This window comes from Periophthalmus magnuspinnatus, chromosome 24 (genome assembly GCF_009829125.3).
Source record: "Periophthalmus magnuspinnatus isolate fPerMag1 chromosome 24, fPerMag1.2.pri, whole genome shotgun sequence".
Classification (NCBI taxonomy): domain Eukaryota; kingdom Metazoa; phylum Chordata; class Actinopteri; order Gobiiformes; family Gobiidae; genus Periophthalmus; species Periophthalmus magnuspinnatus.
Genome location: NC_047149.1, coordinates 5,953,645 through 5,973,457, shown reverse-complemented (window position 1 = coordinate 5,973,457; position 19,813 = coordinate 5,953,645). Strand labels below are relative to the sequence as shown.

Genomic DNA, 19,813 nt, shown 5'->3' with positions numbered 1-19,813 from the left:
AACATTGGCAAAAAAGTTACTCTCAAGTGTTGAATCTAATATTTGAGGCATTTGATTGGTGTCATAGTCAGATTTTATAACAAAGAAACATCTTTCCTGAAATAAAGGTGCAAATTACACTATTATTACACTGTTTCCTCATCACAAATAGACCTGGAGTTGTGTTTTGTTTCATTCACATGTTTAACACACAAACCTTGCATATTTAGGCTGAGTTCTTCTCTCAAACTGTAAACACTCTGTTCCACCTTGTGATGTCATGTGGTAATACATGACAGCTTTAACCCTCGATCTTCAGAGGGTTAAAGCTCTTGCCCCCATCGTCATCGTCCTCCTGGTTGGGGTTGGGCACTTCTTTGAGGATGCTGAGGATCTCCTCGTGTTTTTAAACTCCATACACTTTCACTAAAGTGATTTGGATCATTTCAGCTCTGGAATTGCCAATCTCTACTAAACAAAAGGAAAAAGGAGCTGTTAACTTTCAAACGTCCCCTTCATCTCTTTCATCTCATGTGTATTTGTGCTGCTGCCACTTGGCCAGAACACTTTTGTAAAAGAGGGTTTTAATCTCAATGATTTTTTTTCCTGGATACATGAAGTATTGAATGAAATGAATAAAAAAATAAAATAAACATTTACTCAAATATGTGTAAATGAAACAATTCCAGGTATGTGATATAGGTATTGATAAAGTAACAACAGGACCTTTAAAGGAGACATATTATGTGAAAACAACTTTTTTGAGCTTTTACCCTCTTAAGATGCACTCACACCGAGGCTTTACGGGTGTCAACTTTACATGCAAAGTCCATGGTGGACGCATGTCTTGGCCTCCCTGCATCTTGGCCACCCTGCCTTTTTGCAGCGTGTTTTCAAGCGTCAGACCAGTTCACGCAGAGCGTCTTGGGCATTCACACTTTGGCATCTGAAGCTTTGGATGAATGAACAGGGTGTCCAGAGTCGAAAAAGCTGAACTTTTGCCGTTTCACGCACAGCTTCAACTAATCAGAGACTACGCACCAGTGATTTAGCAACATCAGCTACAAACTCACAGCAACCCAGACACTCCGGCAGCGAGCCGATCGCCTCCATTGATGGTGACATGAAAGACTCTCTCAACCTGGTCTGCATCGTTCACAAAGACACAGGGAAAACAAAACATCCAAAGGCACTCGCAGACCGCAATGGACGTCCTGGACGTGTGGTCCTGGGGTTGCATTTGTCCTCAAATGCAAAGGCGTCCAACTACAGGCGTCCAACTAGACGTGTCCAACGCATTTTTTGACGCCCAGTCTGTACACAGCATTACAACTCTGTTCCCTCATTCCTCCATAATTGAAAATACAAATGAATCATGCATGTTTGAGTGATCAAGTGATCCTGTATTGTCCTAAATTCAAGGCTTGTTGCTCAGAAAATCTGTTTTCCCTATCTCCACCCACTGCTCTGCACTTAGGCCAATTGTAATTGGCTTAAGGTTTCCACACTCCAAACTCCGCCCCTGCAGTCAGGTGTTTGTAATTACGTAGTCACAAAGCACTTGAAATTACAATGGCCACTGGAAGAAGCACACACGCACTATAATTTCAATGACTAGGAACAGTAGACAATACTATTAAAACACCAAGTACACAGTTTAGTATAATAATAAAGTTGATGTAGTGTGTAGTTCCACTTTAACTTTGCCTTCCCTCTGTTGCAGGATATTACCGCGCGTACAGACAGGAACCTGTGACCTTTGGAGTGATCGGCCGCAGGACAAACCACCCGTTCGTGGGATGGTACGAGTGTGGAGTCCCCATCCCGGGAAAGTGGTAACCTCCTCCAGGACAGAGGAGATATGGGACTATGGACTCACATCAGGCTCGGTGTCACCCAGCCTGCCGTTCTGAAAGACTGACACCACTACATGTACCAAGGGCCCACAGAGAGAGAATATAGTACTTTAAATACTTTGAAATGTATATCTTTAATTGCACTTTTGACATAAAGCAGTCTGTATATGAGGAGATTATGTGCATGTGTGTTTCTGGAATTGTTTAACGTTTAAAATTCAAAATTATTTAAATGTAATTTCCAGGGCGGGGCTAAGCACAGAGTAAAGCATTTAAACAAAACATTTTTAGAGCTGCTAGTGCTGGTTGTGCTCTGTGTAACTTTTCCGTTCTGAGGGTACACTGCCTGCTCGTCTCCATGGCAATGTTATTGCTTTGCCCAGAATGTTCCAGTTTCCACATGGCATTAAACATATGTATCTACATGAAGACAAACAGGTGTATTACAAATCAGATCTGTGGAAAGGCGACCCGACTCACAGTAATAATCCATGTGATTTTTTATAACTGTACTATAACTGAATAAATGAAAGATACAAAGGGCAAAGCAATAACATCTCCATGGAGACAAGCAAGTGACAGACACTCCAACAGAAAAGTTACATAGTGGACCTTAAACCACAGCAACTGCTCCATGCTGACATCGACTGGTTTTGGAAGAAACTTTATGTATTTTTTTCATCCTCAGTTTAGAATACAATGAGAAATCTATAAGCTAACCTCACTAACAATGTAACAAAGCACCAAGCTTTGAACTTAAAACATGGACTATAAATCTTTGGGACAACAAACATGGAAAAACAAAAGCACTGCACAATAGCTTTGCCTTCAAACCAGTTTAGATATAAAGAATATAAAGATGCACTTTGTAACTTTTCTGATGCACCAACGCTTTGTTTCCATGGAGATGTTATTGCTTTGCCTGTAATGTTCCATAATGGCATTATAGTTTACACTTTGTCGATGACTTCAGCAATCTATCAGATATCTTATCTCCATGGAGACAAACAAGTGACACCTCCAGGCCAAATTACTGGTCAGATCTATGAAGAGGCGAGCCCGTTCACAGTAAGAATGCTTGATTTTAAGGTATTTTTGAGCAATAAAAACTGAACAAATGCGGTGTAGATTGAATAATGCCATACTGTGGAACATTCCAGGCATTGCAGTAACACCTCCAGGGAGACAAGAAAAGTTACACAATGCACCTTTTTAAAGCAAAGACTATGTAAAGACTTTAAATTTTTTTCTTAGTTCAAACATTTAACTCATTTTGAAATTTTGTCAATAATTTTGTCAATAATGATGTCGACCATTTTGTTTCTCTTTGATGCTATTTGCACTATTTTTCTGTAAGCAGTGTTATTATACCTACAAAGTGTTTATAGACCCAAGATGTTCTTTCCTTTTCAGTAAATCTGTGTGTCACTTCAAACGGACTATATTTCATTCATACCCCCCTCCCATTCATAAATTCATCATCTCAACTACTACTTTTGATTTCAGCATTTTTGGTTCCCAGTATTCCAGAAATTACTGTATTCATTTTTGTATGTACTTAAACAGACAAAGAATAAAGTATTGGCTCAGGAACTATTGAATGTACATGACCGTAACATCCCCAAACTCATACAATACTGTCTAATTACCATTTGTGTCTTTCAGAAGTTGACGATGATATTTAATCAAGCCAGATCAGATACAGTGGTCCAGCCAGTTGGAAGAGAGTATGAAAGAGAGACAGAGAGGGAGAGAGAGAACAAAAACAGCTTGAAGAAAGAAGGGAGGGTGAGTCCAAAACATTTACTGTAAAATCAGGGACAAACCGCGACGAAGGGAAGGCTTTCAAATTGGATTCATAAAAGACTCGACCACAAAGCCAAGTGATTGTGAAGAGAGGAGAGAAGTCTACTGTGTATAAATCAGAACACAGCCAAGGATGTTTTGGATGATGGTTTGTTGAAATTCTAAAAGCACAAAACATGATCAAAAAGTTTTTGTTTTTTTGTTTGTTTTAGTCCATAGTTTTGGTTTGAGTGAGCTGATAATGGCAGGGAGCAATATATGGTAAACTGAACTTAAACTTTTAAACTTAAGGTGCATTCACTCTGATATAATAAAATATATAAATGTTTTTTTGGACAATAATGATCCTGGCTTGTTGTAACATTGTCCTGTAAATGAAATATTGATATATCGTGATAGTAAAGTTGATGATACAGTTAACACACATCATTAACACCATTAACGGGTACAACTTTTTGGTAAATTTTACAATGTCATTTTGTGACAGTAGCACAAAAAAGAGAAACTTTTTGCAGTATATTTGAAGTCAAGTCATGCATTTCATATTAAGTTTGGGCAGGTAGCGCTTTTACAAAGAAATACTCTTATTGTAATGTATTTTGTTTGTGATATTTTGCTAAATATCATGTATGGCAAAATTGTGATATGGATTTCTGAGCCGTGTATCGTGTTTCGTATTGAATCATGAGGAACTCCCAGCCTTAATATAAAAATACCACAGGAATGACACAAGCATACTCCTGTCATATGGGAGAGAAGAGGCATCCATCAAAGTGTTTTTAAATCAAGTTTAAGCAAAGGATGAAATATACCTCGTAAAGTCACATAAGCACTGCTAAGACAAGAGTTGTGTTGCAATGAAACTCTTGGATGTCACTCACTGAAAACAGACGGACACTACATGGACTGTGCCAAGTCCACCTGAACAGGACGACTCTAGTGGAACTTATGAAACTCTATATAATAGAGTGCAGAGCTCATTCTGACACATGGGCCTGGGGTAAGTCTGAAGGAGGTCTAACAACAAAGAATGGAGAGACAGGAGAGAATAGAGAGAGAGGGGGACAGAAGAGAGAGGGAGAGACAATAGACAGAGATAGAGAGGAAGACAATGAAGAGAGAATGGCGTGAGAAAAGGGGTTTGGAGGAGAGAGAAGAGAAACAGTGAAGATAGAATGGAGAGAAAGAAAAAAGACTGGAGAAAAAATGGAGAGATGGACAGAGAGAAGAGTGGGGGAGAAAATACAGAACGGAGAGGGAGAGAAGAGGAAAATGGGGGGAGAGAGATGATGGTAATAGTGAGCCAGAAGAGTGAAGGAGAGAGAGAAGAGACAATGGAGAGAGAGAAAAGAAATGGAGAGAGAGTCCCTGTAAACACGTGTGTGCACATCTGCTACAGCTGTTAGCATACGTTAGTGTCAGAGCCACTTGCCCCGTGTCTGAGTCCCCTTCAGGAACCATCAGGACTGTCGGAAAAAGCAGCGCTAGAGCTGAGACACACAACTGTAATCCAATTCTAATCTATCATCATTATGCAGAGGGACGCGGAGTCACAAACACTACATTCAAAACTAACTGATGTCATTAAAGGTCCACTATGGAACTTGTCCAGTGGGCTGCTTTTCTCCTTGGAGACATCATTGTTATGACTGAATATTCAACAGTATGAAATTAAACTTATCACTGCGGAGACTAAGCTACTTGGCCAACAGGTCAGATCTGTGGAGAGGCAAGGCGTGTCACAATAAGAATGCATGTTTTTAAAGGTATTTTGCAATGAAAGACTGTTATTGAATAAAATTTATTTAATGTCATACTGTGGAACATTGTTAGCAAAGAAATAAGAGGAGGATTCCATGGAGGGATCAGGTGGCAGACCTCCCACTACAAAAGTACCTACTAAGTACTACAAAATCCCTATTTCTGCTGTTTGTGGGGTCCAAACAAGCTCTGATCATGTCACTTACAGTCTCATATAGAACTAAATAGAATAAGACAGAGTAACAATAGACTAATAAACATATTTCCGCAAACAGCTGTCATTTTCCAGGCTCCACTGAAAACCTGTGGCCAGATCCATGTCCAGTGTAGTCCAGAGCATCAAAGACACGCTTCTCAGACGTCTGCCCTCAAATGCAAAACAGACTAGAGACATTCCGAGCCATTTTAACGCTGTGGTCTGAAGTAGCGTAAGTGTGAGTGGCTGATATACTGTCACTGATACAAATGGATCTGCGAAAAGCATTTGGAAATAACTTCATGCTTACATTGAAAAGAAGAAAAATACAGTATAAATAAGTGATTAAAGATCAACTCAAACATGCACGAAACACTCCAAGTACAACTTCATGAGGGTAAATGAGATAAGAAACGACTACAACATGTTTAAAAGCTTTGAAAAGTTGATTTTGTAGAATAGGTCTGTTTTAAAATAATGTCAACTTACACTCTAGAAGAAGCCAATGATTTTGTGTAGTAACTCTGTTTATCATAATCTGATTTAATCTTCTTTCAAAACTCCATATCAGTGATACAGTGAAAGTCTCCTAGTCCAGACCGGTTTAAACAAACAGTCCAAGTCCTGGTCCAAGCCCTGGTCATACTCTCCCATTAGGACAACTATAGCACCTTTCAGCTGTCCATATTAAACAAACCCTCCTCCATCCATCCATCCATTTTAAAGGCCTATATTGCACTATTTTCTGTTATACTGTTGTTTCCTCATTAAAAACATACCTGAAGTTGTGTTTTGCTTCATTCACACAAGTTTTACGCACAAACTCTCACTGAAAACACTGAGCCGTTCTTGTGACGTCATCATGTGGTAATACAGGAAGTGCTCCACTGTGTTTTTAAACTCCATACACCTTCACTAGAATCATTTGGATCATTTCAGCCCTGGATTTGTCTAACTTTGAAGTAACAGCTATTGATTTAGCCTCATTCAATCTGCTTCACTCCTCGGTGCACCAGCAGATATCGGAGACTTTCTATTGACAATCTCAACTATACAAAAGGTAAAAAAAAACTAAAAAAAACTAACAACTTAAGGTAATTCTGGTGTATTGTAGAGTAGATCAGTTCAGTTGTGGCTAAAAAAAACAGCTTAAAACGACCACTAAATGACATCATAAGGTGGAACAGAGCATTTAAAGATGTATAAGGGATGCAGACAGACTAATAATTCAGGATCACTCAAACATGTGTGAATGAAACAAAGCACAACTACGTTTCTGAGGAGGTAACAGCAGGCATGAGTCTGTTCTGCGTAAGGACCCTTAATATAATACTTTTGTCCATCATTTAGGGGAACGTATTGTCTCATAGGAAAATGTGTGCTTTCAAAGTAGTAAAAGTGCATGTCTTTGGTCTTTTTCCACAGGCTGTTTATGATTGAAGTGGGTCACTCGCTGGAAAAAGTTACACAGCATTTTTGAAAGCTGAAATCATCACAACACAGAGCTAAAGGACAGAGGCAGTGGGAAGGGAGGAAAGACGGGTTTTGTATTTTTTGTTTTGTTTTTTTTGAAATGTTTGGGCATGTATTTTATGAAGTTATTTTTTCATTTTAGTGGCTTTTTATTTATGCGGCCACTAGTGTAAAAATAGGGACCACGTTGCAATTCAAGTATGTGGTGGTTTCATAGTTATTGTCAAGAAGGGCCAGCAGTAATAGAGTAGTATTTGTAACTGTAGTAGCAGTAGTTAATAGTTTTTTGTTGCATTCTAGTAGCTAGGCCTGTCATGATAATCAGTGTACTGACTTATCATTCAGTATATGAAAGCTGGAACTATATATTTTGGGGTCAATATTTATCAAATATGCTTTTTCTTTGCACTACTCGGACATTTTTGGTTATTTTTTTGCTTTATGATACGATTTAAGCTAACAGCCGTGTGGTCAGTGGTGGACAATACACTATTCAGTCACATTTACTTATTTAAAAGTACTTGAGTAACTCTAATTTCATATGTAATCCTACTATTTAAAGGTATAATGTGTGACCTGCATGATTCCATGGAAAAATCGAAAGTTAAAACCATATTTTGGAACATTCTCACCAGAGATAGGTAATTTTCATCACACTGTGGAATATTATTGCCAAAGAAGCAACAGTTCCTCCTCCAGGCCAAATAAAAGTCAGGTTTGTGGAGATGCCAGCTCGTTCAGTCAGGATGCATGTTTTTCTATGTTTTGAGGACAATAAAAACATCCAAAAGGAAAAAACACCCTTTTATTTTAATAGTCAATTGTTTGGATAAAAAGTTACTTTCTGTGACTTAAAGCAATATTTAGTTAAAAGCAGCTTTCTTGAGTAAAGGTTTTTGGCTTGACAAAAGCTTTATTTTGACTATATGAAATTACTTTTGTGTTTCTTGCACCGCTCCTTCAGATATGACAGATTAAGAAAATAAAATTGGAGAACGAAGTAAGTACAGAGCAGTGGGAGTGTGCCGGTGGCGTCTTGAAAATAAGTGATTAAAGATTGCTGAAGCATGCAAGAATCACTCCAAGTATAACTCTGAGAGGGTCAAAGAGAAGGGAAACAATTACAACAGTTAAAAGTTTGGAAACGTTCAGAAATAGATTTTGTAGAATAGGTCTGCTTTAAAATAATGTCAACTTACTCTCTAGAAGAAGCCAATGATTTTGTGTAGTAACTCTGTTTATCATAATCTGATTTCACCTTCTCTCAAAACTCCAAATCAGTGATACAGCAAAAGTGTCCTAGTCCAGACCGGTTTAAACAAACGGCCCAAGTCCTGATCCAAGTCCTGGTCCTACTCTCCCATTAGGACAACTATAGCACCTTTCGACTGTCTATATTAAACAAACCCTCCTCCATCCATCCATTTTAAGATATGATTTAGTTTGTCTTTTTGTGTCTATCGTTAAAATACCAGATTTCATTCATTATTTCATGTTTTGTCTATACAATTATAATGACATTGAATTGTAAATCCAATGTTATGTCTAGATAGCTACTTTCACAAATTCTCTTACTTGAGTAGTAGTTTTCCCAAATACATTTTTACATTTACTCGAGTCATTTCTTGAAGTACTACTTTGTACTTTTCTGTTTTTACTGCTTCACTATTGCCAGTAGTGGGCATCAGACATTAAATCTAAAAGTGAAGAGATAAAGATTTCAATGAAACCAACAGGCAAAGACAGTGTTGAGCAGTAACTCAATACATGTACTGAAAATACATACTGTGAATACTTGACTATATCAACTTCAGTATACAAAATATGAAACAATATATTTTTGGGGTCAATATTTATCGTGTGTACTTTTTCTTTGCACTACTTGGGAATGTGTGGTATTTTTTGGCTATATAAAAATATTTAAGCCGTAAAAGGTTGAATTAAACGCTCATTATAGATACAAACTAAGTACCGGTACTAACATGTTTCATTCTGTCATTAATTTATTGCATCTCATTATTTTTTAACAATATTGTAGGTTTAGAACAATTTTTGTGGTTTACATCTGCTCTTGGGTTTTTGTGGCAGTGGCATAAATTATCAATATTATCGTTCATCATGTATATCTTCTTAAGCAATATATCGCATGTCAAAATTTGCTATCGTGACAGGGCATAGTAAGTTTGAGTAACTGTCTTCCTGTACGGTTACTCAAAATACAGTTACAATACAGTACTGCACAGTATTAGTGAGAAAAAAGAAACCATCACGTTTGTAATGTGAGTGGGTCTGATTTCTCCTTCTCTAATTAGACATAAATAAAAAAATTAAGTTGTTTGTAAGGATATGTCATGTTTTTTCACTATAATATCATGCAAGTCGGTGTAAAAGTATCCTTAGTATGCAGAATACAGTACTCTGATTGGACCATGTAACAGAATACATCAAATACATTTATTTTACATGTTCAGTGTTCAGTATTCTGTAATTAAATACATTTTCAAAGTATTCTTCCCATCGCTGAGCACCTGTGTTACATCTTGAATATGAGCACAGTTCTGTTGGGTTTATTTGTTGAGGTAATGCTCGTTCTGCAGGTGCTTTGGCTGTTCGGCCCAAATTGAAGCCTAATTTATCACCGTCTATGTGTAGTTTTGTACCTTTAAATTATATTATGGGCAGTGTGAGGAAAGCACTTAAAATACAGTTTGGGAGTTTAACCTCAGACTTGGAAAAGAATTACAACTATTAAAATAATATTCTGAAGCCGCTCCAATGGAAAACGGAAATGTATTGTTTATGGGTAGGGAAATTATTCGACAATAAATCTGTAGTCGTTTAAAATCCTGACTTAAAAAATATAAAATTGAAGCAGAACCATTTTGCAAAATAGATTTTTCAGAGCTTTTAACCATGTTATAGTTGTTTTTTCTCATTGACTCTCTGAAGTTGTATTTGGAGTGATTTGTGCGTGTTTGAGCAATCTTTAATCCCTTATTATCAAGACGCCATTTTACCAGTACAAGTCCACTGCTCTGTACTTCATCCTCCAATTTTATTTTCTTCATCAGTGATGCACGTAGGATTCAGCAGCGTCATGTGATCATTTTGGTCAACTTCTATTCAATTTTCTAAGGCAGACGTCAGCAAACTTGTTTCTTTTCAAGTCATTTTAGATGAATATTGCAATTTAAAATGTGCAAATTATGACATAATGATCCACAGGTGATATATAGATTATAAATACAGAGCAGACACAAGCACAGTGGGTTTTCTTTAAAGGTGCACGTGCATGTAACTTTTTTGGTAATGCATCTGCCAGGCAAAGCAATAACATCAATGTTATTGCTTTGCCTGGCATGTTCCACAGTACGGCATTAAACTCAGATATCTTGCATTTACAGGTGTTTTTATTGTTGGGTGGCACAGTGGCAAGTCAATGAGCATTTTCATCGCACAGCAAAAAGGTCCTGGTTTGATTCCTGGGCTTGAGGCATTTGCATGTTCTCTTCATTAGGGCTGCATGATATGAGTGATATTCAGTAACTATGTTTGGTTTTCCAATACCGATATTATTCTGATATTTAATATACTTTCTGGCAGAGTAAGTTCAGTTAAAAGCAAAAATGCATATGCCTTCATTTAGCAGTCAAACTGGGTCAAAATAAAAACTCAGCAATCTCAACAAAAATAAAACCAAGACCAACCCAAGTCCAATGTAGGACTTCATAAAGAAAATCATGCATTTTACTTTCCTAATGTTATGGCCCTGGGCCTTAAGTCCTTTGTTGTTTGTATTTGACCATTATGGCCGTGTTCCAATTCGCCAAAATGGCCTTAGAATCACCACTGGAAGTGTGCGTCGAAGGGCAGATACGTAATTTCTGGTGACAAAGGTGTCCCATTTCAATGCACCCTACTGAATGCGCCCGACAAACCTGCCCTGCTCTTTCCACCGTTTCCATGGAGATCAGACGTAACCGAAGTGTGTATCCGTGCAGACTTCGTGCACTGCTATATCCCATCATGCACCACGACTACACAAAAAAGATACGAAATGGAGAGCGCGCAGGAGTACACGTTTAAATGTAAGTACTGTTTAACGTGGGTTCAACTGGTTCAACAGTGCGACATGAAACTGTTGTTACATGAAACTGTTAGAATTAAATTCAGATCTGTATGAGGCGACTCAACTTAGTGAAATCCGGTTAAATTGAGTTTACAGTAATCGCTGTGTAACTGTAAGAATGAGCGAATTATCGCTTACACTTGTATATTTGTATTAATCGTAATGTTGAATATTCTTCCTTATTTAAGAATATTCTTTTGTCTTTAGGGAGCAAGGAGCAGACGGTGCAATTTATCTGCCTGAGGGGGGAGAACGCGCACCTGTTCAGTGGGGCCAAATTCTCCGCACAGGCGGCGTGGAAGTGAGGGCTAACACTGTGATATACCCAGATAATATAAGAAGGACCCTAGAAATACAGAAAAGTTGCCCTTACTGCGAATTTAATACCTTTACATTTGTACATATGTGGATAGTAATGACTTAAGATGGATTTCTCTATTTCATTCCCGTTTTATCCACAGCCTGTACTTCTGTGAGCAGAAGTACAGAAGAGGCTCACTGATGGCCCTGAAGATGCTTATCTGAGATCACAGTGGAGAACTAAACGTACCTGTTTTTAAGTAGACTGTTGCTCACAAAAACGTGGGAATTATTCATTTGATCATCATCAAAACTACCTTCTTTACCAAAGAAGACTCAAAAATATATTAAAAAAGACATAATGAACTACATAAATGGAATGATAGAATGTGCTGCATAGTAACTGAACAAATGTTTCCAATTACTCTAGGAAATGTGTAACAGTGTTGTAGAACATTCTGATTGTCAATGTATTATACGCTGCTGTATTTATAATTGGGTAAATTGTTAATGTTTTTCTGTGTCAATCAGAACAATACTGCAGAAGATGGGCCTGGAGGGGAAGGTCACCCCCCTTCAGGCCAAGAAAAAAGTGGGAAAATCTGCAAAAGAAATATAAAGTATGTACATTATCTGAACGTGTACGGTTTTCATTTGTACTTATAAACCATTGTGTTAATCTTGTTTTCACATGTCTTGTATTAATATTTATTCTGTCAAAGATGCAAGTATCCAAAGAGTGGAGAAGGTGTGGCGGGGAAGGCCACTGCTGAAACTTGGCCCTGGTTTGTCCCCATGGATGAGGTGTTGGGGCAGAGGGCCTCAATCAACCCCCCTGTCCTCATCGCCTCCATCCCTGAGGACACACCAGGACCAAGTACTGGCTGGCAGCAGCTGCTGGAGGAGGAAGAGGAAGAGGAGGAGGAGGAGGTGGAGCAGCGGCAGGAGCAGCAGCAACAGCAGCGGGAGGAGGACGAGCAGCAACAACAACAAAGGAGAAGAGGGCAAGGAGGAAAAAGGAAGCGGGAAAGCAAACTTGTTAAGCTGTACAGGGAGGATTTAAGAATGCAGAGGGAGTATTATGAGACTGATGTGGAGGAGAGGAAGGAGCGGTTTGAAAAATTATTTGGTTTGCTGGAAAAATTAATAGATAAAAATTAAACAGTTTGATTTTGAAACATTTATGACATTTTCTTTACAAATATTTACATTCATCTTACATGTCCTAAAGGAAAATAAAGTACTATTTACAATTTATTAACGTAATAACTTTAAACACTAAAGTAAAGTGCAAATGAATAAACCTGAGTGTGCCAGTGCCAGGTTTTAATCATGAAGACACACTTCCAGGGACCTTGGCAGTGCTAATCAACCTTCTCTGCCTGGACTGACTTGAGTGCTGAGACTGAGGTCTTCCATGTTCTGGCTGGTATGTGGGGCTCTCACACCGGGTGCTGCTCCACTGTCCACCGCATCGTTCATGGGCTGGGTTTGCAGGGCTGGCTGGGGCAATAGGTGACTGGCATGCCACTTTAGAGAAATCGGAAAGAATATTGATAGTACTGCTCATGTTACATCACATCTATTTACAGTTACAGTGTTTACAGGTAATCATGATAGATTATTGTGTCTGCCAGTATTGCAATATCGATATTTTTTGCGATATATTGTGTACTCCCTGTGTCTGCATATGTTTTCCTCCTACCAAAAACATAGGCTCTTACATAGGATCCTCAAAAATACTATTCTGAGTATGTATTTTCATGTATTTGTATATAGGTGTAATAGTAGTTGGAAGTAATGGTTGCCTGGGATCCAGAACACGGGGCCCAGACTGATATCAATCTGGATCAAAAACACAGCAGCAGTAGTATTAGTGGTAGAAAAGGTAACTGTGCATGTAATAGCAAAATACCACATAACCACAGCAACTACCAAAACCTTACAGTCAGCTTCAACATCATTTTGTATTCTTCAAGCAAACATATTGATTAGATTAAATATGAGTGAGCCATGACATAAGTCTGCCCTCCCAGTGACTCTGTGTCTCATTGTAAAAGACTTGGATGAAGTTGCTGTCCTCTGAGCTCATTCTGAAACTTGGTTGTGAAGCTCAGTCTGATTATTATTATATCATATCTGGCAACCCAACAGTCACGCAAAGAGTAGTGAAGACCTCTGGGATAGTATTGGGAGGTCATAATCATATCAAAATTACACGCAATATTTTGGACATACTTGCATTGGTAGTTCTGTTAAAGTATGGCAAGAGATTTCAGCTTTTGGTTTCATTCTTGGATTACCCCATAGTGAGGAGTGGGGGGCAGTGTAGGTATCAGCATTTCACCACAAAACATGGCTTGCCACAGCTATTGTTTTAAGCCTTTTTTCAACTCCAGTCCATGCACCTCTGCTGACAATTAAAGGGGTAGTACACTTCTATGGGGGTATTAACCGCTAACACATAACATACATCATCATGTTAGCTTTTATTGCTCTCTGTGCTATAAAAATGTTTTGCGTTTGCCAAGGAATTATTTGACTTTATTTGTTTTAATACTGTACTTTTTTATTTCTCCTTTTGAGTTTTGATCCCCTTCCAGTAACACTTACTGGGAGGCAGCTTTTTCATTTTTCCCCACATCGTTTGCTCCACAGTTTGGGGCAAATGATGCAAGCCACTCGGACAGGCAACATGGCAACAAACCCTGGAACGGAAAAGACCAAGCCCCTGGACCAAGCCACTGGAAAAAAAGGAAGAAATATCAAAAAGATCTGACAGTATTTCTGGAGTGTGATGGAAAGGAGGTGCCGCTGATGGTTCTACTGAAAGCAGCAAAGAACATAGCAGGGAATATGTTGTGGCCTTTAGACAAACAAAGAAAAATATGAGGTGACCGTGACAACGCCGCAGGCGAAGGGGCGTCTACTGGGGGGGAGAAATGCTGGTACTGGACTTCGAGGAGGCTCTGACCTTTCGGATCATTAACGTGCACGCGCCCAACAATGAAATAGAGAGAAAACCCTTCTTTGTGCGACTCTTCACTCACGTAACTGACAGGACATTGTATTGAGCAAATTTGACTTATCTAAAAATAACACCTTCAGGAACGACACCAGTCGCTCCTTCTTAATTGAATCAATAAAAAACTTAGACGTGAGGGAAATATGGCTCGTGCTTCACCCAAGGGTCAGGGCCTGAGAAGACAGATTGTCCAGGGCGTGCTTGAGTAGCTATATATATATATATATATATATATATATATATATATATATATATATATATATATATATATATATATATTTTTTTTTTTTTTTTTTTTTTTATTTATTTATTTTTTGTGAACAACTTTTTATTGTTATATTTTTCATTTTGAATAACATTGTAAAATGTTTTTTTTATTTTGGTCTCAACATTCATTTCCATGTTACAATATTAGGGTTCCACTTTGTACCTGTTGCGCAGGGGCCGTAATTGGTGTGACACACCCTGTAGCACATGTACTCACTGTCTCTGGCCGTGTCTCAATTCGTCAAAATGGCCTTAGAATCACCACTGGAAGTGTGCGTAGAAGGGCAGATATGTAATTTCCAGCGCGACAAGGGCTGTCCGATTTTAAATGTACCCCACGAACGAGCGAGACAGAATGTGGCCTGCGTTTCCAGCTTTTCCACGGAGATCAGACGTAACCAAAGTGTGCATCCATGCAGACTTCGCGCACTGCTATATCCCATCATGCACCGCGCCTACGAAAAAGATACGAAATGAAGAGCACGCAGGAGTACACACTGAAATGGAAGTACTGGTTCACGTGGATTCAACTGGTTTAACAGTGCAACATGAAACTGTTAGAATTAAATTCAGATCTGTATGAGGCGACTCAACTTAGTGAAGTCCCGTTAAATTGAGTTTACAGTAATCGCTGTGTAACTGACCAAACAATGTGCAAATTGTTGCTTACACTTCTATATTTGTGTATTAATCGTTATGTTGAATTTTTTTTTGATTTAAGAATATTCTTTTGTCTTTAGGGAGCCTGAGGGGGGAGAATACGCACCTGTTTACAGGTGCCAAATTCTCGGCACAGGCGGCTTGGAAGTAAGGGCAAAAACACTGCAATATACTCCCAGATTATATAAGAAGGACCCTAGAAATACATAACAGTTGCCCTTACTGCGAATTTAATACATTTACATTTGTACATATGTGGATAGTAATGATGATGATAAAGATGCTTATCTGAGTGGAGAACTAACCGTACTTGTTTTTAAGTAGACTGTTATTCACAAAAACGTGGGAATTATTCATTTGATCATCAGCAAAACTACCTTCTTTACCTAAGAAGACTCTAAAATATATTAAAAAACACAATGAAAGACATAAATGGAATGATAGAATGTGCTGCATAGTAACTGAACAAATGTTTCCAATAACTCTAGGAAATGTGTAACAGTGTTGTAGAACATTCTGATGTATGTATGTATGTATGTATTATACGCTGCTGTATTTATAATTGGGTAAATTGAGAATGTTTTTCTGCATACATGTCAGAGTCAAGGCCCGCGGGCCAGATCCGGCCCTCGAGAGTGTTTTTTATGGCCCTCAGAATGATATTGATTTATTATTAGATCCGGCCCGCAGGCCTCAGCAAGCCAGCGGCCCGCAGGTGTTTTACGCGCACCAATACTACATTTCCCACAATGCAACGGTGGTGCACAGAGCGGGATGCGGCTTCATTTTATTATTCATTTGCGGTCATTAGCTTAACAGCAAAAGTAAACTTTCAGATAACTATTAAAATGGCAAAACGGAAGGTGGACACTGAGAATCGGGGGTTTCAAATAAGGTGGGAGTGGGAGTACAGGTTCACGGAGGTAGCTGGGAAACCTGTGTGTCTTCTGTGTGAAGAAAGTGTGGCGGTAATGAAAGAGTATAATCTGAGGCGGCATCATGACACGAAAAACACAAACAAAAACAAGAATATGGACATGGAACAAAGGCTACAGAAGGTGGAAGACTTAACACGAGGTCTCAATTCTCGGCAGGCTCTATTCAGAAAAGCCAATTCACAAAGCGAGGCTGCTGTCAAGGCCAGTTTTATTGTGGCCATTTACAGAGGGGGATTTTATCAAAAACTGCATGCTTAAAGTTTGTGACTCAGTTTGTTCAGACAAAAGGCAACTCTTTTTGAACGTGAGCCTGAGCAGAAACACCGTTGCTGAGCGTGTTGACCAGCTGTCAATCGATCTAAAAGAGCAGCTTGTGAAAAAGGGAAAAGATTTCATCGCATATTCCCTGGCTGTGGATGAGAGCACGGACACCTCTGACATTGCCCAGTGGAGTGGACTCCAGCATGAGCGTGACAGGAGTTTTTGGCCTTGTGTCCTATGCATGGCACAACTACAGGACATGATTTGTAAGAAGAAGTGTCAAGATGTGTAAATGAGATGGAGCTGCCTTGGGACAAACTCGTGGGGTTGACTACAGACGGAGCACCTGCGATGTGTGGACACAGGAGCGGACTGGTTGCGAGGATACGGGAGAAGATGCAGGAGGAGTACATCACAGGTGAGCTGACAGCTTATCATTGTATAATACACCAGGAGTCGTTGTGTGGTAAAGCCTTGAAAATGGAACATGTAATGAGCACCATCACGCGTGCAGTTAACTTTATCAGAGCTAAAGGTTTAAATCAGCGGCAGTTCAAAGCATTTCTGAGCGAGTTAGAAACTGAGCATGGTGATTTGCCCTATCACACGGAGGTGCGATGGCTAAGCCAGGGAAAGGTGCTGCAAAGATGTTTTGAGCTGCGTGAGGAGATTTGTCTGCTCTTGGAAAGCAAAGGGAAAGACACAACACAACTCCGAGATGAAACGTTTCTGTGTGACATCACGAGTCATCTGAATGCAATGAACCTGCAGCTGCAGGGTCAGGGTCGAGTTATCTGATATGTACAGTACAGTGAAGGCGTTTAAAACCAAACTGACTCTGTGGGAGGCACAGACGCGGAAAGAAAACTTGAGCCAGCCAGGCAGCAGCCACTGGAGGAGGAAGAGGATGAGGTCGAGCAGCAGGAGCAGGAGCAGCAGCAGCAGAAAAAGCGACCATTAAAACGCAAAGAAAGGCCGAGAGTGAAATGGTGGAGCTGTATCGCGAAGACCTAAAAATGCAGAGGGAGCGAGACGAGAAGGATGCGGAGGAGAGGAAAGAGCGATTTGAGAGATTATTTGGCTTGTTAGAGAAATTGGTAGACAAACATTAAACACTTTCATTTTGAAACATGTATGACTTTTTATTTACATTAATCATTGTCATGTGTTAAAGAAAGGAAAAAAGTAATATTTACAATATATTAACGTAAGAAGTTTAAACACTAAAGTAACAAAATGCAAATGAATAAACCTGAGTGTGCCAGTGCCAGGTTTTAATCATGAACACACACCTCTAGGGACCTTGGCAGTGCTAATCAACCTTCTCTGCCTGGACCGACTTGAGAGTGCTGAGATTGAGGTCTTCATGTTCTGGCTGGTATGTGGGGCTCTCACACCGGGTGCTGCTCCACTGTCCACCGCATCGTTCATGGGCTGGGTTTGCAGGGCTGGCTGGGGCAATAGATGACTGGCATGTCACTCGATAGAGTGACATGCCAGAGAAATCGATAGTACTGCTCATGTTACATCACATCTATTTACAGTTGCAGTGATTACAGGTAATCACCCTGAAACACTTTCAATAAGAATTGGAAACTTGCTGCGTGCTGGTGAGTTGTGCTCCACTGTCTCCCTGAAAAATTAAGCTAGCACTTGTCTTAGCATTGTTGAAGTTTATAATTGTGAGGTTAATTTTTGGTCTACAAAAATACAAAAACAAAACAAAACACAAAACGTTCTACGCTAATGTTGATTTTATTTGTGTTTGTAGGGAGACCAAGTTGCTACTGTGCACTAATTCATGCCTCTGTCACTGTTTTAAAGGTTTGAATATTTTATTGCTTATTTTACATTTCACATGATATTGCGCGCACTGCCTCTGTCCCTCTGTCAGTACAGAGCAGGCTGCGTGCTGGGAGACATAAGTTGCTACTGTGCACTAATTCATCCCTCTGTCTCTGTTTTAAAGGAGATATATTAAACCTGCATGAAATGAACCCTGTCTCCTGCGCCCATTCTGTCCATGCTACACTTGAACAGTCCAGGCTGGACATGTGCTTCTCCTCCGGGTGCCTGCTCAGACATCTGTGTGGGGCCGATTACACCCGGTCAGACTGCAGCAACCACTCACCGCTCTTGGTCAGCTTCTCCCACATGGGGGAGAAGCAAAACGGGGGCCTGTGGGTTCTCAACAACTCTGTACTGCCCAAGGAGAAATACCAAAAAAAGCTGGACAGGCTCCTTGACTCTCGAGGACAAAATATTAACTTTGGACAGCATAATTGATTGGTAGGAAACAGCCAATGCCCGTATAAATAAGAACCACCATCAATTACTGCAAACACAAAAGATGGCTCGAGAGTGTCGAGGAGAACACCCTGCCCCAGCAGATCCAGTCCATCTGCACGGGCGCGGCTTCCCAGGAGGGCCGGGTTGACCCTGAGCTGCTCTGGCTCAGGGCCCGCCTAGAGGCCCTCAAGCAGAAAAAGAGCAGGGGGGCAATTCTCAGAGCCAAGGCGAGATACGCAGTGGAGGGCGAGAGGGGCACGGCCTTCTTCGGCCTCGAAAAACAGTCTAAACTTTACATCGACAAACTGACAAACAGTGCGGGTGTCACGTCGGTGGACCATTGCACTTTAATCGAGACGGGATGTGGAGAGCCTGTCAGCGGTTCTCCATGAGCTAGGCGTATACTGCCTAGCCTCAGACAGGGAGGTTAACTACAGCAAAACATCTATGTCGTTCTGCAGCGACGTCACCCCAGCGTGCGTCAGTGTGAACATGCGGAGGGCCGATGATCAGTACCAAGTACTGGACTTCCTGATGGGGTAGGACGAGTTGGTCTGCGCTGATAAACGGTGGGAGAAAGCGGTGGAGAAGATCATGCAGCCACCATCTCGCTCTGGAACCTCAGGACGCTTACCGTAAAGGGAAAAGTGCTGACCAAGTTCCTTCCTATCGCACTCCAGAGCACCCACCGGACCAGCGCACCTCAGATCATCTCACCCCAATCCACCGCACCCCAGCACACCAAACCCCAGACCACCGTCCACTCGACCACCAACCCAGAGCCAACCTCCCCCTCACCACGATGATCCAAGATGGCGCCACATACGGTCGCCCTGGTGATTTGGCGCGCTGTGTGTTATTTGTTTTTGTGTG

At 40.2% G+C, this 19,813-nt stretch overlaps 1 protein-coding gene and 1 pseudogene across 2 annotated transcripts in view; both read left to right on the top strand.

The window, feature by feature from the left end:
* The window catches only part of fndc1 (fibronectin type III domain containing 1), an 88,123-nt gene extending 84,602 nt beyond the window's left edge, over window positions 1–3,521 (top strand). For both annotated transcript variants that reach the window (XM_055232290.1, XM_055232289.1), the window contains one exon: window positions 1,703–3,521. In XM_055232290.1, the coding sequence (XP_055088265.1) occupies window positions 1,703–1,818 (116 nt within the window). In that variant the 3' untranslated portion in view covers window positions 1,819–3,521. The remainder of the gene's footprint in view (window positions 1–1,702) is intronic.
* Window positions 3,522–16,300: 12,779 nt separating this feature from the next.
* Window positions 16,301–19,332, top strand: LOC117393217 (general transcription factor II-I repeat domain-containing protein 2-like; annotated as a pseudogene).
* Window positions 19,333–19,813: the final 481 nt, after the last annotated feature.